Genomic DNA, 21345 nt, shown 5'->3' with positions numbered 1-21345 from the left:
AAAGCCTGGTCTCGTAGCCCTGTACGCCCTATCCAACATTGGGGTACGTTGGCATTGAGGAAACTGCACACGTTTTTGTGCCAGTGCGGTCGTGCTCCGTCTTGCTGACCGATGAAATTGTCAGCGTCAAGTTGTGGTGGTGGTGGTGGTGGTGGTGGTTAGTGTTTAACGTCCCGTCGACAACGAGGTCATTAGAGACGGAGCGCAAGCTCGGGTGAGGGAAGGATGGGGAAGGAAATCGGCCGCGCCCTTTCAAAGGAACCATCCCGGCATTTGCCTGAAGCGATTTAGGGAAATCACGGAAAACCTAAATCAGGATGGCCGGAGACGGGATTGAACCGTCGCCCTCCCGAATGCGAGTCCAGTGTGCTAACCACTGCGCCACCTCGCTCGGTGTCAAGTTGTGGGAACAACCAGTTATGTAGCATTGCAAGATATAAAAGTAGGGCCCATAACCCTTGCTTTGCGAAACAGCACAAAAAACATTCACTTTTGGTGAACCCCTTTGTGTCCAATTGATTCATGAGGATTTTCTAGCCCCCATGTACGCACATTATGATAGTGAACCTTACCGCTAATATGGAAAGTTGCATCATTACATAATACCAGTCGTGACATAAAAGTGTCATCTTCCATGTCCTCTAGAATAGCATTGCTAAAGTCCACTCGCTTCATTTTGTCAGTATCTCGAAGAGCTTGTACCAGTTGCAATCAGTATGTTTTGTGGGCCAAACGACGCCGTAACACACGCCACACTGTTATGCGAGGTAACGGAAGTTCTCGGCTAGCAGGACGCGTAGACTTGCGGGGACTCCGCTCAAATGCTCGTCGGATTTGTTCCACTGTTTGTTCAGGAACTCGTGGCCGGCCAGGACTTTTGCCTTTACAGAGGCACCCTGTTTCTTCAAACTGTTCGACAAACGTCGTATGTTCTTTGGTGATGGTGCTTTAGCACGAAATCGAATATGAAACGCCTGCTGAACTGCGATCACTGATTGAGTACGACTAAATTCAATAACATAATACGCCTTCTGTTGCGCGATCGCCATATTGCGCGAGACAGGCTGCACGCTCCAGGTCAGTTCTCGTAGCGACATCTAGCGGATTTTTTTCTGAAGCTCTAGACCAGGGGCGGGCAGGAATCCTGCACATGTGCGGTGCACTTGCACGCGTGCAGTTAACAGGTGTTCCGCGTGCACACAGGGGCAAGCTGGCCACGCGCTTATCTCCCATCCCCACCATACCCACTGTCCGCTCCTTCCTCTGTAATGCGTTTTGTTTCCTAGCTTGCTTTATTGACTGAATCAATAAGGTTAGTAGGAGTGCTTGAAGGAAATCATGGTTTGAAAGAGTACCTATTACCTACGATACGTTTTATTTATCACAGGTGGAGTTTACAATACGTTTAATATCTGGAACAAAATTTCTACATACAGACAAACACAAACGGTTACGCAAGTTTTCATCACTGATGTTTGCTCTTAACCGAGACTTATTAATTCAGCAAAAGGTTTTCCAGCTCTCGCCATATTAAGCGCAGTCTTATAACTTGCACATACCGCTGGGCTATTATTGTTGTCGTCCTGAAAACTTGAAAACAGTGCTCCATAGAATTTTAAGTCAGTTAGATGAGAGACATGACGAGAGAAAGTCGCAGATCTCTCGTGACAACAGCAACTACGACAAATTCAAATGGCTCTGAGCACTATGGGACTTAACTGCTGTGGTCATCAGTCCCCTAGAACTTAGAACTACTTAAATCTAACTAACCTAAGGACATCACACACATCCATACCCGAGGCAGGATTCGAACCTGCGACCATAGCGGTCGCGCGGTTCCAGACTGTAGTGCCTAGAACCGCTCGGCCACTCCGGCCGGCCAACTACGACAGATTCATCTGGTATCGTCAGATCGCTCTTCTTAAGCTCAGTCAATTCCCCATCCGCTCAGAATCCGACGATAAATTGTACTCGTCCTTGTGAAATTTATTATAATGGCCTTCAATACTAAACTTCCGTTGACCAGCGAGAATGCTGCCACATATTAAACATTTCGAATTTTCACGTTTCCGCACAAAGAAAAAATGATTCTCCCATTACTTTTTAAAAGATAGCAAATCTCCACTTCTCCGATTCTTGAAATACAACGTTCACTACATAGTGCTCGCTTCGCATCAACGTCCGCAGCTTAGCCTGGTACTACACTGCCGCAACCTGCCGGCTGTCGCCCCAGTCGCGGTCGACGATTGCACGCGAGCAGCACACGTGCAGCGCTGTGCGCTCATGAGCCGCGTGCAACGTTTGCCCGCCCCTGCTCTAGACCATGCCGATTATATCTAGCGCTGTTTGACTTACCTAGTGGCATTTGTCTCAATATTATTACAAGTTAAAATCTGGTCATTCTTTTTGGGACACCCTGTACAGTAATCAGTGCACCACAAGCACCATAGATTGGAGTCTCTTCCGGCCGGAGCAAGACGTCATGCGTCATAGGGCTGTGACCAATGCAAATGCGAGCGAGGAGGGCCTGATCCCATCTTTGTGGCATAAAAAAGGTACGCCACAGGCGCGTTGTGGGCTTTGCTAGACGGAGCTTCCAGCTATTCATACTTTCAGTGACGCAAGACTCTGTACCACAGCAGCTAGGTTTTAGCATGTAGTGGAATGGCACTTGGAACTAACTTAGGATCACGACACGCCTCCTTGGTTGCCAGATTCGCCCTTTCGTTCCCTGCAATACTCATGCAGTATAGCACCCAGCAGAAAGACACCACCTTCCCCATCCGTTGTAGTTGGAGGAGGCTGTCCTGATATTCTGGGCCACTTTATCGGTTGGGTACAATTGTAGAGAATGAAGGAACAAACACTCAGAGAATCGGAACAGCTACGGAAATTAGCACTTCAAGAACGTCTCATCTACTCCAGTGCCCGCAAGATCGCATATAATTCCGCGCATATAATTCTCGAGGCAGTCAGATCTCGAGGAGACAGTCCGGGAAAATAAGAGTGACCAACGTAGTCCCCCTGTTGAGACCCATCCGTAAAGACATAGTTGGGGCCCTCATTTAAAATTTCACAAGATATCGCACTGAAGACAGAAGCAGAAGTGCAGTTTGGGGTTGTATATACCCCATACAAATCGACTCCAGCACGTGCTGCACGCAGATCTCAATTAGCATGGTTGCTTGTGGACGATTGGAGAAAAGGCGATCCAGAGGTGGACAAGTAGCAGTATAATACGCAGGAGAAGTCGGTGCATGAGGCCTATAAGTTACTCGCAGCTCCAAGAGGAACTGTTGCCAGATGGTGAGTGGTGGTACCCCATCCTCAGCACAGAAACTGGGTATGGGGCTAGTCCTGTTAGCACCTGTAGCCAGCCTAATCCAATCATGGTAAACAGCATCAGTAATCTTGATATAATGAGATCTCGCTGATCCCATACACTGTGCCCTATCTGCTCCAGAAGACCTGTGACAAAGTCACTTCACGATATTTAGTGCCTTCTGGATTCTGGCTTTCAGTCCCACAGGTGTGGTAACCACGAGAGTGTGTCAACTCTGGAGTTTTCGGTCTAGAGACCAGGCAACTCCTCAGCTGTTCTCAGACAACTAGACTAGACGACGGTTAACCATGCACTCCAGGGCTTGTTAAGGTGACGCTCCAGTAACTACTGGATCCTTTCCTAGTATGAGGAGAGGTCTCAGAACTGCCTCTCTGCCAGTGGGAAAACCTGTCTGTCTATCAAATTAAAACATTCGAGTAGGATTTCCTTCGATTCCGCTGACAAGTGTCGAAGCGTGCAGTCCTGGGTTTGGCCATGATGGCACTTTTAGAGCCTCGTGATATTGCATGCAGATTACCCCTCTGACATGGAGAAAGTGTAGTTTGGCTTCAGATCCCACAGTTCTGAACAGTACAACTTGCACGGTAGCACGATAGCACGATAGCAGTGAAAAACGGGATCCTGGCTGGTAGCGGCTGTAGTTCTGCAAAAGTCTCTTGCCATCCTCTTAGGAATGTGTCTAAGCGTTGTTTGGAGACACACTTGTTTCAACACTGTTGCTACTGGTAAATAACTCTGCTTACCGGGATTCCTTCAGATGGCTTCACATACTTGTGTAGAACAAGTGGAACGGTTGATCGAGTCTACGAACGATTGCCATGACCTTTCCTTCCTCTCCTCAATTACGCATTGAGCCTTCGCTCACGCGAATCTCAAGGCTGGGAGGTTATCTGCTATTGAACAGCATACAAACCATCAGAGAACTGCGCGCCTGTCTCGGATTGCTTTATCTGAGATTCACAGGAGAACTAAGGGCTTTGAAACAACTGCAGCTTGATATATACACTGATAAACGCAGGTATTAATGCTGAAACTAGCACCCTCTGTCTGCGTAGAAGCTTTGGCTGTTGAAATAGAATTTTTAATGGCTGAAGAAAAAGATGTAGTGTATGTGGGAGGCTAAATGGCCTTGCTGTCAACATATGCGATGCGCTTCATTGTTTTACCCCTGTTTCTTCCTATCTTCAAGGAAGACACCGATGTTCCCCCTCCACACAGGGTGACCCAAGAGCAATTTACACACTTCAGAGGGGAGCAGCAACCAACTCCGTCATGGATTGCCACAAGTGGCCCAAGTGGTTTCACCCTTAGGATATAAGGAGGTGTGCCCAAAGCACTCACATTTAAAATACCGCATTGCGTTGGGGACATATTGACGTACACTCAGGCGATCGAAATCTGTCTCCATTTGCTCGCTGTTGAAGGTGAGGATGAAGGAATCAGATTTTATGAGACTCCTATCCATTCTTTTGAGTACATTTAGCCCATAAACGATTGCTTCCTGAGCCCACTCATCTACCAACTACTCCTTGGGAACGTAGATCCCTACAGGTCAACACCTTCGTTTTAGTTCAAGGTGTCGTGGAACTCCGTTTCTACGTCGTATTTCCCAAGATACTTAGCTTACTGGAGGATGCTGACTTACTGGAAACTAGCTGTTACAATTAACAGCGTTCCATTACGCAACTAGTTCACTTATTTTGGAGTATCTGCGATGCCCTCTAAACCTTTCTGACTATAAAAAAAGCGATGCCTTCTCAAAGCTGCCCTTTTGTCGCTTCACATTCAAAAACACATTCTCACCAGCAGCATGCATTCTGTTACAATTCAATACCAAATACTATGTAACCACAGAGTCTGGGGATGGGCTACACGAGCCTTGTTATTTCGTTGGTCCCACGAGCAGCTAGGGAAATAAGTCACCCAGACAGAGCTCCATAGGTAAGCATTATACAACTGAGGTGTGGGAGGTTCCCCAGAGGTTGCCCATTAATGAGCGCTCAACCTCAACAGCCATGCATCTCATCAGCGCACAGCACAACTTGAGACTGAGGGTTTTTGTTCTTAATTATTGTAGGGGTTTGTACCATCCTCATGATCTGGGCAGTCAAGTAAATATGCCAGTTCCCTGTGACACACAAAGTTCTATTGTGGCGCCGCGTGGTGGTCGCAGAAGCATGCCCAGAGCTTATGGAGACAAAGGACTGACGACGTTTACCAGTCCCCAGCCAAGGGGTCGCCAAACCTGTACTCTGCGAACGAATTCGGAGCTCCTGAGGGCAGCATTTTAGGGTCTGTATAACATCACTGTTAGGACGTGGTAAATTACACTGAAGAGGAAAAAAATACAAACCTGGTACACATGCCTAATATCGTATAGGGCCCCGCGAGTACGCAGAAGCGCCGCAACACCACGTGGCACGGATTGTCTAAAGTGGTGCTGGAGGGAACTGGCACAGATTTATGGACAGCCCTGCAAGATTCACGGTAAGAGTATGAGGGGGTGGAGCACTACGTTGCAAGTCATCCAAAATACGCCCAAGAATGTTCATGTGTGCGGAGTTTGCGGGCCAGCGGAAGTGCTTGAAGTCAGAAGTGTTGCTGGAGCCACTCTGCGACACCCCACACGTCCGGAATTGCTACATTGTCCTGCTGGAATTGTCCAAGTCTGTCGGAATGCACAGTGGACATGAATGACAGGTGACATGTACGAGAGCATCCCGTCTGATCACCTGCATCCAGAGTCGTATCTAGACTTATCAAGGGTCCCATATCACTCCGATGACACACGCCCTACACCTTTACAGAGCCTCCACCATCTTGAACAGTGCCTTGCTGACAAGCAGGGCCCGTGGATTCACGAGGTTCTCTCTGTACCTGTCCATCTCCAACAGTCCAAATTGCATGGAACGGATGATGACTGAAACGAGACTCGTCTGACCAGGCAACATGTTTCCAATGTCGGTGTTGATGGGCCCAGGCGAGGGGTAAAGCGCGTAAAGTTTTGTGTCGTGCAGGCTCCGAAAGCTCATATCGATGATGTTTCGTTGAATGGTTCACATGTGGACACAAGCTACCGGAGCAATAGCCGAAAGCTGTGAATCCTTCACCACCTAGGCTTCGTGCCGCGGCCTGTGTTCACCTTGGCTTTCTTCGCTTCCTAAGGACACTGCTCCAGATTCGATCTATCGGTGTAAGTTTCTGGACCTTCGCACGGAACTTAGCGATAGTACGTTCGTGCACACTGATGACTCTCGGACTGACCGTGGTGTCGAGTGCACCTTCGTCATTGGCGCCGACGTTTTTCGGTATTTGCTATTAATACTGAGCAGTGTTCCAGAAGCCGAGCTCTTCTCTCTGTATCACGCCACGCAGTACATCCTGCGACACAGGAATTTCAGTTGGGTCATCTGCTCCGACTCTCTTAGTGCCGTTCAGAGCCTGTCTGCTGTACCGTCCATCCCTCAGTGCAACGGGTCCAGGAAAGCTTCCAGTTTCTCACTCTTGATGAAGCCACTCTGGTGTATATGTGGGTCCCTGGTCAAATCGTCTGGCAGCAGCGTCAGCGGCCTTGTTTCGCGTCAAAGCTCCAGCCCTCCTGCTGCAGAGGGCAACACAAAGATCATCGAAGCGAATGGAAGAACTAGCGAGCGGTCAGCAGTTGGTGGCACTTTGGCATCACCACTGGTCTTCCCTTCAGGGCAACGAATCTCTCCCATCGGCTTGGACGACCTCCTCTCGACTCATTCGCTGTGAGATCATTTTTGCTACGTTAATAAATAGCGATGCCTAAAAAGGCAGTGCCCAATGCTTAAGTAGTGTTCCCTCACCATTTCATCCTCACTGCGCTCATTCTTTGACGGTCCACCATCCGCTGACCGAAAGTCCTTTGCTTTACCACTTACATTCTACTGTACTTTTGCTGCCTGGGTTAAGGCGGTTTAGCGAACGACGCGCGGGCTGTCGACCGCGTTTTACTTTTTATCCATTGTAGTAATACGGCGAAGTATCTTTACTTCGGGCCTCTGTTTTCTCAACGGCGTATTTAATGACCCTTTCCTCCAAGAGAGAGTCCCTGTTTTCTAGCTGTCTTTCCTTCCGTCAGTGGGCTTAACGTCTAGTCGCTATTACCTCCTTTTTCTTTTTAGTGTTGTACGTTTCTCACGTGGGTGCGTGTCACCTTAGTTTTTCGCGACTTAAAACAAAACAAAACAAAATTAAACTATGATTTTGTCTTTCTCAAGTACGTAAAATGAGACATAACAAAATCTTTACTGTCATATTTATTCACTCAATTTCTTGTGGAAATACGAGGGTTGGAACTTAAATAGTGGCAACTATTTATTTACAACCGATAAAAAAGAGTTACATGTCTGAAGGACAGTAACAGGTGCAAAGTAGCCACCAGCGTATAGAACCAGTTGTCAGCGATGTGGAAGGCGTAGTATACCGTTAGCAGAGCCTGTTCTGTCGATGGTGCGAATGGAGCGGTCTACTGCCTGTCGAATCTCTGATTTGATTCCGAAGATGAAGTAACCACTTTGTGACTTTGGAACAGTTCTGAAGCGAATACCACGAAGACTTAAGTCCGGGGAGTATGGTAGATGGTACAGTACTTCCCAGTCCCACAGACCGAACAGAGCAGCCACAGCTTGCGCTGTATGCGCCCGCACATTGTCGTGCAAAATGTTTGGTGGGTTGCGCAGAAAGTGTCGCCGCTTCTTTCGCAAAGCTGATCACAGGTGATGCTCCAAAAACGAACAGTAATACTGTGCATTCACGCTCTGCTGTGGAGGAACGTAATGCGTTAGGATAACACCATCACAGTCGTACACGAGAATCACCATAACTTTAGACCACTCCATTCGCACCATCAACAGAATAGGCTCTGCTAACTGTATACTACGCCTTCCACTTCGCTGGCAACGGGTTCTACATAACGCTGGTGACTACTTTGAAGGACAGTGGCTCTGAGCACTATGGTACTATGGTTATCAGTCCCCTAGAACTTAGAACTACTTAAACCTAACTAACCTAAGGACATCACACACATCCATGCCCGAGGCAGGATTCGAACCTGCGACCGTAGCAGTCCCACGGTTCCGGACTGCGCGCCTAGAACCGCGAGACCACCGCGGCCGGCTTTTGAAGGACAGTAACAGGTGCGAACATGTAACCCTTTTGTATCGGTTGTGAATAAATAGTTGCCACTATTTAAGTCCCAACCCTCGTAAAGATACACTGAGCTGGCAGAAGTCGTCGATAGCTCCCAATGTCGTGACGGGCATCCTTTTGCCCGGCGTAGTGCAGCAAATCAGCGTAACATGCATTCAACAAATCGTCGGAAGTGCAGAAATATTGAACCATGCTGCCCCTATAGCCGCCCACAATTACGGAAGTCTTTCCGCTGCAGGATTTTGTGCACCAACTGACCTCTCAATTACGTCTCATAATTGTCCGATGGGATTAATGTCGGCCGATATGGGTGGCCGAACCATTCTCTCGAATTGTCCAAATTGTTCTTCAAACCAGTCACGAATAATTGTGGTCCGATGACATGGTGCATTGTCATCGATTAAATTTACATCGTTTTTTGGGAACATGAAGTCCATGAATGGCTGCAGATGGTCTCCAAGTACCCGAACATAGTCCATTCCAAGTAACAGATTATTGATTGGAAATGGCTACGTCCTCTGGTCCAGCTGAACCGATCCCGCGCTTTCATGGATCCACCACCGGCTTGCATCGTTCCTTGTTCACAACTTGGATCCACGGCTTCGTGGGGTCTGCACCACACTCGAACCCTGCCATCAGCTCTTACCAACTGAAACTGGGACTCATCTCATCTGGCCACGGTTTTCCAGTCGTGTAGGGTCCAACCCATAGGGCCACGAGCCCAGGAGATGTGCTGCAGGCGATGACGTGCTCTTAGCAAAGGCACTCAACGTCCGTTGTGTGGTGCCATAGCCATTAACGCCAATTTTTGTCGCATTGTACCTACGGACGCGTTAGTCGTAAGTCCCACATCGATTTCCGCTGATACATCAGGCAGTCTTCGATGTCTCTTAGAGCGCTGATGCCTTTGCAGAGTTTTCAGTGCTGTCATTAAGTGAAGGGCATCGGGCCGACCGGGGTGGCCGAGCGGTTCTAGGCGCTACAGCCTGGAACCGCACGACCGCTACGGTCACAAGTTGGAATCCTGCCTCGGTCATGGATGTGTGTGATGTCCTGAGGTTAGTTAGGTTTAAGCAGTTCTAAATTCTAGGGACTGATGATCTCAGAAGTTAAGTCCCACAGTGCTCAGAGCCATTCGAACCATTTGAAGGGTGTCGGCCACTGCGTTGACCGTAGTGCGAAGTAACGCCTGAAATCTGGTACTATCGGCACACTCTTGACACTGTGGAGCACGAAATACTGAATTCCCTAACGATTTCCGAAACTGAAAGTGGACTAGTAGTTGGAACTATCACAGGGGACATTCCGAGTCTGTTAACACTCGTCGTGTGGCCATAATCACGTCAGAAATCTCCTCTCATGAATCGCCTGAGTACAAATGATAGCTCCGCCAATGCACTGCCCTTCTATAACTTGTGCACGCGATAGTAATGACAAAAATCATGGGATGGCGATAAGCAAATAAACGGATGGCATCACAGTGTACATTCGCAGGCGCTCCTGCCGTAATCCTTGTCCTCTTTCTATTACCTTAAAAGTTTACATTAAGACAGACTAGCATGTAAATTACTGAAGAACAAAACTGGGATTAGGATAACGCCAACAGTGTGCCAGTTCGCGAGTTCTGTTTCATTGGTAATACTACTAGTAATGGTGAAGGCAAAGGTAAAGATATCGGCATCACACACTAGGCAGTAAAATACAGCAGGTGTCATGTAACGAAATAATTTTATTGTGTTTCTTATCCCCGATTCACACAAACAGCATCATGACCGGTTTCGTACTCTTAGATTCGCGTCATCTGATGATGTCTTAATATTAACTGAACATGTGCGCCCTTTTGTCCAACGCATTGAAAGCACTGATACCATCGGTTAGGAGTGACTGTCAGCCCTGACGCCGGCTACGGGCGTTTTTCGCTTGCTGTGTTGCAAGATAAGTAATTTACCTGGTAATTAATCGTTTTTGCTGTCTATTCTATAGTATTTACGTGCATTTGTGTCAGATACACGTGATAAATTTAAGGTTTCAGTTTTTATTTGCGTCTGAATAAGATAAGCGAAGTTTCTGTTTAGTACAGTTCCGGGTGTACGCGAACGTTTGTTCACATTCTTAACCGACGTTAAATACGCGGGATTATCAACTAATTCAGTGCACAATACTCAGTATTTCCGATTATTAGTGTCATTTAGACTCGATACATTGAAGATAGCAGTTCTTATAGTTTTATTAGGTCACTTTCGCGTGTACGTAAACTCTTGCTTAAAGTACGAATACGAGCGATAATCAGTAGGTGCAGCTTACCGTACGTTACTGCTTATTTCGTTTATAATATTCGCTAGATAGTTACCAACAGTAAACTGGTAGGGGCTGTCTTATTCTTTCGTATTCTCTAAATAGCCCGTAGTAGGAAAATAAGCACCAGATCTATCTTCTACCATTAATTTTTATTTTCATTATTGAGTTCCTTTCTGCCAACTAGAGAGTAGCTGTTAACCTTGCGTGGCAGTAGGTTTCCTTACGTTTTTTTATAGTAAATCAGTTATTAACTAGAAGGACAGGGACTGTGTCTGTTGTGTGCGGATGCAGGAGCAGTTGGCCACAGTCCAAACGCAGCTGGAAGCTTTGTTGGGCACAGTCAACAAGCTCCAGAGTGTCACCTTGAGGTGTGTTGGGGATGGAGTGCCTTGGGCAGCGTCTACTGTACTAGATGTGCAGGGGGGGGGGGGGGGTGTCACAGCTGTGTCACTGAGCCGACCTCAGGTGCCACTGAGCCAGCCAGCCCACTCTCAACTCAGTGTGGGTGGCAGACTGTGTCGAGGTCTCGAGCCTCAAGGCGAAGGCTGCATGGGGGATGCAGGCTCCTGCCAAATCCCATGCACTTTGCTAATAGATTCAGTGTGCTATCTGATCCTGGGGGGGGGGGGGGGGAGGCTGAGCCGGATCAGAATGCACCTTCTGCCAGGATAGTGGCCGCTCCTTCAGCAAGGTCTGGACAGGCACGTGGGGACAGGAGTTTGTTAGTTATTGGGAGCTCCAATGTTAGGCAGGTCATGGAGCCCCTCAGGAACATAGCGGCTAGGGCGGGGAAGAAGTCCAACGTTCACTCGGTGTGCTTGCCGGGGGGGTCTTGTCCAGGATGTGGAAGAGGCTCCTCCGGCAGCTATCGAGCGTGCGGTGTGCAGCCAGCTGCAGACTGTTGCACATGTCGGCACCAACGATGCCTGTCATCGGGGTTCCGAGGAAATCCTTGGGCCCTTTCGACGGCTGGCTAAATTGGTGAAGGCGGCCTCCATCTCTCGAGGAGTGGAAGCCAAGCTGAGGATCTGCAGCATCGTACCCAGGATGGACTGGGGTCCTCTGGTTTGGAGTCGAGTGGAGAATCTAAACCGGAGGCTGCGTCGACTCTGTGACGAAAATGGTTCCACCTACGTACGCTGTATGGTGGAAGGTTGTAGGACGCCCCTCGATAGATCAGGGGTACTCTACACACAGGAGGGAGTTACATGGGTAGCACAGTACAAGTGGCGTGCACATGGTTTTTTTTGTTTTTTAGATCAGGTTCCTCCCAACGGGAAACAAACCGCTGGCCTGAAAAATTACCAGTTCATGTCACTGATGTGGGTGTGCCAACTGTAAAAATTGTTAGTTCGCCTAAACAGGTCATTCCAAAGGATTTAAATATGCTTTATCTCATGTTAGTAAATTGCCGAAGTGTCTGGAGCAAGATCCCCGAGGTAATCTCCGAAATAAACAGTAGCAATGCCAATATTGTATTAGGTACCGAAAGCTGGTTGAAGCCAGACATAAAAAGCAGTGAAATTTTGAACTCAGATAGGACAATGTTTAGGAAGGATAGGACTGATGCTATGGGAGGTGGTGTGTTCATTCTAGTTAAAAGATGTTTAAACGCAGTTGAGATCGATACTGGGTCGGACAGTGACAGCTTTATCCAGACTATTTCAATCAAAGATTGACCCTTGTATTATGATGTTTTTAAAGACCACCAGCGTCCGCAACAAACGTTGCAGAACGTTTTAGGGAAAGTCTTGAGTACATAGGAAGTAAATATCCAAATTATCCATTAGTTATAGGTGGTGACTCTATCTGGCATCCACTGACTTAAACGTTTATCACAGGGGGCGGAAGCAAAGACTCGTGTGAGGTTATTCTGGAGGCGCTCTCAACATTCAACCTTGAGCAATTGGTTAGAAAACCAACTCGAGATGGGAACATATTAGATATATTGGCAACAAACAGATCTGGTCTCTTTGAGGAAGTTAATCTAGAAGAAGGTATTAGCGACCATAATGTCGTTGTGGCTTCTATGTCAGTGAAAGTAGCAAAAACACCTAAGAAACAGCGTAGAGTTTTCTTGTTTGGGAAAGCAAATAAATGTGTCATTAATGAATATCTTCATAGTTAGCTCCAAGGATTCACCGCGGGACACAAAGATATTGAGCATCTTTGGTCGGAATTTAAAGGTATTGTCCACCATACGCTAGAGAAGTATGTGCCTAGCAGAAGTATAGGGGAGGGAAAGTATCCACCTTGGTACAACAAACATATCAGGAAGTTGCTGAGAAAGCAGACAATTATGCACAGTCGTTTTTAAACGTAGCCACTGCCCCGCTGACAAACAGAAATTAGCCGGCCGAAGTGGCCGTGCGGTTAAAGGCGCTGCAGTCTGGAACCGCAACACCGCTACGGTCGCAGGTTCGAATCCTGCCTCGGGCATGGATGTTTGTGATGTCCTTAGGTTAGTTAGGTTTAACTAGTTCTAAGTTCTAGGGGACTAATGATCTCAGCAGTTGAGTCCCATAGTGCTCAGAGCCATTTTTTTTGAAACAGAAATTATGCGAAATGAAAGCAGCTGTCAGAAGGACAAGGAGAGATTCTTTTAACGAATTTTAAGGCAATATTTTATCTGCAGATTCTAAAAAAAAAAACTAAATATTTTGGTCGTGAGTAAAATCTATGAACGTATAATGTGGATTGTACTATAAATGATGAAAGTATGTGAATGCAGCTTGCCGCTAACTTGGTGTAATGTCTCTCACACATAAACCTGTACAGTAAAGTAAGGGCCTCCTGTTTTATCTTTAGGCTGATCCGTGATAAGACAGACAAACAATAATAATAATGGAGGATTCTGCGTCTTTTCTCTAATTTCATTCGCTCCCTCCCTCTCTCTCTCTCTCTCTCTCTCTCTCTCTCTCTCTCTCTCTGTCCTTTATCTATATACAGTTTTAAATATATTATTTAATTACGTGAACTCAGCCCAATAGAATCTCTGGTGGAGCCCTTCGTCTTAATATTCAGCGGCTGACGTGCTGTAAAAGACCTTTTTATCTATTATTATTGTTAAGCGCTGCATTCAGTTGGGAAAATCGATCGTTTGAACCATTCGTTCATTTTACGACAGATTTAGAATTTCAGATGTGTCCGAAGCCTTTTTGGACGATTTTATAAAATCTCGATGATTGCAGGCTCTCTTCGTCACAACTGAAACTTCCCCACTAATTACAGGGCCGAGACAATCATCAATGATTCAGACAGAGAACTCATTCGTCATTCACTCTAGAATAAAAGGGTCACAAACCTTATTTCTGAGGAAAATTGTATATTCAATCCATCTCCATTACATGTTCCGTTTTCTGTTGACTCCAAGTCTTACTTAATTTGTGTTTACAGTTTTTCTCTCTCTTCAGATAACCCGCTAGTGGCACAAACGTTAATAGCTCGCTTTAGCGAGAAGAAGAAGAAATATGTCTCTTTTAGCAACCCGACAATCTTCCAACAGATACTTCCGAAGCTGTCCTAGTTATTCCTCCCTAACAACCATGGAGAATACATATATGTATCTCTGTTCTTCCAAAGAATAAACGTACTAGAAAAATACCTTGGCGTCGACGAGCTGTCGGCGCATATATTACTAGAAAATCCGATCAGATACTTTCCAAAACTGAATAAATGTGGATGATTTGATTGATAATTATTAATTATTGCGTGGTAGAGGGTAATTTTCCGTGGGGAGATTACAAACGCTGCAAATAATTCAATACCTTCTCGTGCTGACAGTATGGGTAATGTAACTGATGATGATAAACAGAAGACCGAAATTCTAAACCTAGCTTTCAAAAACTCGTGTACGAGTTTAGAGTATCTGGTTTTGTAAAACAGTTAAGATCCTTAGACGCCACGAAGGCATCTGACCCAGACGGTATCCCGGTAACATTTTGTGTTGACTATGCTACAAATCCCCCCGTGAACCATGGACCTTGCCGTTGGTGGGGAGGCTTGCATGCCTCAGCGATGCAGATAACCGTACCGTAGGTGCAACCACAACGGAGGGGTCTCTGTTGAGAGGCCAGACAAACGCGTGGTTCCTGAAGAGGGGCAGCAGCCTTTTCAGTAGTTGCAGGGGCAACAGTCTGGATGATTGACTGACCTGGCCTTGTAACACTAACCAAAATGGCCTTGCTGTGCTGGTACTGCGAACTGCTGAAAGCAAGGGGAAATTACAGCCATAATTTTTGCCGAGGGCATGCTTCTTTACTGTATGGATAAACGATGATGGCGTCCTCTTGGGTAAAATATTCCAGAGGTAAAATAGTCCCTCATTCGGATCTCAGGGTGGAACTACTCAGGACGACGTTGTTATCAGGAGAAAGAAAACGCGTTCTACGGATCGGAGCGTGGAATGTCAGATCCCTTAATCGGGCAAGCAGATTAGAAAATTTAAAAAGGGAAATGGATAGGTTAAAGTTAGCTATAGTGAGAATTAGTGAAGTTCGGTGGCGGGAGGAACAAGACATTTTGTATTTATATTCCTGTATTCGCCTGACCAAATCAAATAGGGGTAATGCAGGAGTAGGTTTAATAGTGAATAAAAAATAGGAGTGCGGGTAAGCTACTACAAACATCATAGTGAACGCATTATTGTGGCCAAGGTAGACACGAAGCCCACACCTACTACAGTAGTACAAGTTTATATGTCAACTAGCTCTGCAGATGACGAAGAAATTGATTTCATCATACATTTCTTCAAACAAATTATTCAGATAGTGAAGGGAGACGAAAATGTAATAGTCATGGGTGACTGGAATTCGAGAGTAGGAAAAGGGAGAGAAGGAAACATAGTAAGTGATTATGGGTTGGGGGTAAGAAATGAAAGAGGAAGCCGCCTGGTAGAATTTTGCGCAGAGCATAACTCAGTCATAGCTAACACATGGTTCAAAAATCACGAAAGAAGGTTGTATACATGGAAGAACCCTGGAGATACTGGCAGATTTCAGATAGATTATATAATGGTAAGACAGATATTTAGGAACCAGGTTTTAAATTGTAAGACATTTCCAGGGGCAGATGTGGACTCTGACCACAATCTATTGGTTATGAACTGTAGATTAAAACTGAAGAAACTGCAAAAAGGTGGGAATTTAAGGAGATGGGACTTGGATAAACTGAAAGAACCAGAGGTTGTACAGAGTTTCAGAGAGAGCATCAGGGAACAATTGACAAGAATGGGGGAAAGAAATACAGTAGAAGAAGAATGGGTAGCTCTGAGGGATGAAGTAGTGAAGTCAGCAGAGGATCAAGTAGGTAAAAAGACGAGGGCTAGTAGAAATCCTTGGGTAACAGAAGAAATATTGAATTTAATTGATGAAAGGAGAAAATATAAAAGTGCAGTAAATGAAGCAGGCAAAAGGGAATACAAACGTCTCAAAAATGAGATCGACAGAAAGTGCAAAATGGCTAAGCAGGGATGGCTAGAGGACAAATGTAAGGATATAGAGGCTTATCTCACTAGGGGTAAGATAGATACTGCCTACAGGAAAATTAAAGAGACCTTTGAGAACAGAGAACTATGTTTCTATCTGAGCTCTTCATATTCATGCAAGTGGTTCTAAGCAAAGAACGGAAAGCAGAAAGGTGGAAGGAGTATATAGAGGGTATATACAAGAACAATGTTCTTGAGGACAATATTATGGAAATGGAAGAGGATGTAGATGAAGATGAAATGGGAGATATGATATTGCATGAAGAGTCGAAACAAGGCCCCGGGAGTAGACAACATTCCATTACAACTACTGACAGCCTTGGGAGAGCCAGTCCTGACAAAACTCTACCATCTGGTGAGCAAAATGTATGAGACAGGCGAAATACCTTCAGACTTCAAGAAGAATATAATAATTCCAATCCCAAAGAAAACAGGCGTTGACAGATGTATTAAACTGATAGTTCAGTAATTTTCACGTCACAGCTGAAAATACTAACGCGAATTATTTACAGACGAATGGAGAAACTGATAGAAGCCGACCTCGGAGAAGATAAGTTTGGATTCCGTAGAAATGTTGGAACACGTGAGGCAATACTGACCCTTCGAATTATCTTAGAAGAAAGATTAAGGAAAGGCAAACCTACGTCTCTAGCGTTTGTAGACTTACAGAAAGCTTTTCATAACGTTGACTGGAATACTCTCTTTCAAATTCTGAAGGTGGCAGGGGTAAAATACAGGGAGCGAAAGGCTATTTACAATTTATACAGAAAGCAAATGGCAGTTAGAAGAGTCGAGGGACATGAAAGGGAAGCAGTGGTTGGGAAGGGAGTGAGACCGGGTTGTAGCCTCTCCCCGATATTATTCAATCCGTATATTGAGCAAGCAGTGAAGGAAACAAAGTTTTTATTTCTTCTCCATGGATTTTAATACCCACTCCGAAATTTTCTTTTGAGGTTCGCCGATGACATTGCAATTCTGTCAGAGACAGCAAAGGACTTGGAAGAGCAGTTGAACGGAATGGACAGTGTCTTGAAAGGAGGATATAAGATGAACATCAACAAAAGCAAAACGTGGATAATGGAATGTAGTCGAATTAAGTCGGGTGATGCTGAGGGAATTAGAGTAGGAAATGAGAGGCTTAAAGTAGTTAAGGAGTTTTACTATTTGGGGAGCAAAATAACTGATGATGGTCGAAGTAGAGAGGATATAAAATGTAGACTGGCAATGGCAAGGAAAGCGTTTCTGAAGAAGAGAAATTTGTTAACATCGTGTATAGATTTAAGTGTCAGGAAGTCGTTTCTGAAGGTATTTGTATACAGTAGAGCCATGTATGGAAGTGGAACATGGACGATAAATAGTTTGGACAGTACGAGAACAGAAGCTTTCGAGATGTGGTGCTACATAAGAATGCTGAAGATTATTTATGTGATCTACACATCTAATGAGGAGGTATTGAATAGGATTGGGGAGAAGAGACGTTTGTGGCACAATTTGAGTAGAAGAAGGGATCAGTTGGTAGGACATGTTTTGAGGCATCAGGGGATCACAATTTTAGCATTGGAGGGCAGGCAGCATGGAGGGTAAAAATCGTAGAGGGAGACCAAGAGATGAATACACTAAGCAGATTCAGAAGGATGTAGGCTGCAGTACGTACTGGGAGATGAAGAAGCTTGCACAGGATAGAGTAACATGGAGAGCTGCATCAAACCAGTCTCGGGACTGAAGGCCACAACAACAACAACAACAACATGCTACAAATATAGCACCATTCTTATCCATCATCTATCAGAGATCATTGGAACAGCAGAAAGTTCGACGGGAGTGGAAGAAGGCCCAGGTCATAGCAATCTATAAAAAGGGTAGAAATTCGCGTTCACATAATTAGCGGCCAATTTCACTGACATCGATTTGTGGTAGAATCTTGGAACATATTTTTTGTTCAGACATAATGACCTTTCTAGACTCTGAGTAGCTCATCTGCAGAAACCAGCACGGTTTTAGGAAACAGCGGTCATGCAAGACACAGCTGGCCCTCTTTGTGCATGATATACAACAGGCATCAACCTATGAGCCGGTCTCTAGAGCCATATTTATCGACTTTCGAAAGGCGTTCGACTCAGTTCCGCACTGTCGCTTGCTACAAAACGTCCGTGCTTACTGTCTATACGATGACATATGCGGTTGGATAGAAAGTTTTCTACCAGACAGGGAGCAATATGCCGTCCTGAACGTGGTGACTTCAACAGAAACAAGCGTAACTTAAGGTGTGGCACAGGGCAGCGTAATAGGTCCGCTGCTTTTTACGATTTACATAAACGATATGGTTGATGGTATTGACTGCGGCATTAGACTGTTTGCCGATGATGCTGTAGTCTACAGGAAAGTAGTATCACACTAAAGTTGTGAACACATCAATGAGGATATGCAGAAAATAAATGCGTGGTGTAATGACTGGCAGTTATCTCTCAATATACGTAAGTGTAACCTACTGCGTATAACAAGGCGAAAACCCCCATTAATGTACGAGTACAAAATCAATGTCCAGTCTTTGGAAGCGGTAACGTCCGTCAGGTTCAAAATGGTTCAAATGGCTCTGAGCACTATGGGACTCAACTGCTGCGGTCATAAGTCCCCTAGAACTTAGAACTACTTAAACCTAACTAACCTAAGGACAGCACACAACACCCAGCCATCACGAGGCAGAGAAAATCCCTGACCCCGCCGGGAATCGAACCCGGGAACCCGGGCGTGGGAAGCGAGAACGCTACCGCACGACCACGAGATGCGGGCGTCCGTCAGGTATCTGTGTGTGATTATTCGAAATGATCTCAAATGTAATGATCAGATTATACAAGTAACAGGCAAGGCGAACTCTAGATTGCGGTTTATTGGCAGAATCCTGAAGTGATGCAGTCCTTCAACAAAGGAAACAGCTTTCAATATTTTAGTTCGTCCAGTCTTGGAATATTGTTCGTCTGTATGGGACCCTTACCAGTTGGGTCTGATTCACGAGATTGAGAAGGTCCAAAGAAGAGCTTCAAGATTCGTGACTGGTACATTTAGCCATTGCGAGAGCGTTAGAAATCTCGTAGAAAGTTTGAAGTGGGACACACCTGCAGAAAGACGGGCGCCCTAAACGGAAGGGGCTGCTCACCAAATTCCGAAATGCGATCTTCACCTACGATGTGGAGCATATATTATTACCACCAACTTTCAAATCGCGCAATGATCGCCATTCAAAGATAAGGGAAATTAGAGCTCGTACTGAGGCGTACAGACAGTCGTTTTCCCCTCCCGCGATCCCCGAGTGTAACAGAGGGGGGAAACATGACTTAGGCGGAGGGCACAATTCGCGCCACACACCGCTTGGTGGCTAGCGGAGTATAGACGTAGATGTAGATAATACAATTGTGTAGCTATTTCAGTAGGCTCCCACCACTGTGCCGAAACACCATTTTTACTGGATCACAGTTAGAAAATCTTTTCTAATTGCTTTCCTTAATATTTGTATTAGAAATGAGTACAGTAACCGCAAAAACATAACCTGAGAATTTAGTTAAAAAGGATCCGAGTAAAGTAGCGCAGAGGTGTTGTGTGTGTGTGTGTGTGTGTGTGTGTGTGTGTGTGTGAACAATAGGTTCTTACAGTGCAATTAAAAGAATAATTTAATCACGCTGCAGACATATATTACAAAAACACATGAAATAGTGGAACTGTAGCTCGACATTGCGCAGTTCTCAAAACGGAAGGAGGAAAAAAAACAAAGGAACGTGTTCAGTGACTTGAACAGCCAAGTACACACCAGAATAAGATACATAACATTCCCGGGTGTTACACTGAGGCGATTCACTTATATGCACTTCTTGCGTAAAGACAGCTGAGAATCATTTTGCGAAGACGGCAGTTCCCGCGAGGAAACAGCTGAGGATACCCGTGCGAGTTGAGATCACGTGACCTGAACTGAATTGACTTGACGTGACGTGACGGACAGTGTGAATACACCACGACGTGACGGTGCCGCAACGGCCAGTGCGAATGGCCTTTTAAATTCGCGCACCTTCTGGCTTCTGTGCGAAACACACTTGCAGCTTTGGCGCCACCTGATGAGCGGCGCACAACGTCACCAACTCACGGCAAAACGTCTCACTATGATTTGTTGAGACGTAGAAACCGGTCGTGATACTATTTGTGTGAGCGGAGGCTGAGAAATACTATAAACGAAGTCCAATGTTGGTGTCATTAAGTAGTGTTGTTTGTTGACAGCCGTGTAAACATCAGCGTTCTCCTACCTGCCGATGTGGATGATGAAGCCGTCGTCGACGCCCCTGCTCAGCATGTCCTGCACGGCCTCCCTGGTGCAGATGCTCAGACCCAGCACGTTCACGTCCAGCGTCTTTTTTATTTCCGACGTTGGAGCAGCTGTTGGCAGTGTAAATAGTGAAATCGAAACTGCATCAAAAGAATCCTTAAAAACACGCATGCGAACATACTTACAGTTAAGGGTCGCAGAAACTTTTTCGAAAAGTTTAAGTACCAGCAAGATTGCAATAACCACCGTAAAGAGACCTTCAGATGCTTAGAAAATCCAACAAATTTTCTTACTATTTTTACCCCACAAAAAGCCACGGATTCCAATACGACCATGCGCAAAAAAACGCTGAAATTTGAACGATATATTCCTCAGATTCAGTTCTCGAACAACCTCGAAACTTTTTCTTGATATCATTATCCGTTTCCGAGGTATCCTACCTGAACAAGTAAAATACGCACGTAAATTTCGGTGTGAGGCGAAAGATAGTTTGTAGAGTGATGCGGCACAGAGAAATATGCTGTAAAGTGTTTCTGCCATGTTAAGAAGAGTTCTGAAGCAGATGCAAACTTTTTGTGTGCATAAAATTTGGTTTTAGGTGCTAAATTTGTTTTGCGTTTTTTTTTTTTTTCAATTTCACGTAAGTAAACAATCAAACTTTTACTATCCTATGAAGTTCTTTTCGTATGAGTGACACGCCCTGCTGTGGGAGGGAAAACAAAAATGCTGCTATTG

General features: G+C 45.5%; 1 protein-coding gene across 1 annotated transcript in view; it reads right to left on the bottom strand.

Moving 5' to 3' along the window:
- The window catches only part of LOC126234795 (farnesol dehydrogenase-like), a 68312-nt gene that overhangs the window by 34333 nt on the left and 12634 nt on the right, over positions 1-21345 (bottom strand). Inside the window, exon 3 of the mRNA XM_049943544.1 lies at positions 20591-20720. Coding sequence (XP_049799501.1) covers positions 20591-20720 — 130 coding nt within the window. The remainder of the gene's footprint in view (positions 1-20590; positions 20721-21345) is intronic.

The sequence above is a fragment of the Schistocerca nitens genome, chromosome 2 (genome assembly GCF_023898315.1).
Source record: "Schistocerca nitens isolate TAMUIC-IGC-003100 chromosome 2, iqSchNite1.1, whole genome shotgun sequence".
Lineage (NCBI taxonomy): Eukaryota > Metazoa > Arthropoda > Insecta > Orthoptera > Acrididae > Schistocerca > Schistocerca nitens.
The sequence above is the reverse complement of the archived record's forward strand: the minus strand, read 5'-3'. Positions and strand labels throughout refer to the sequence as shown.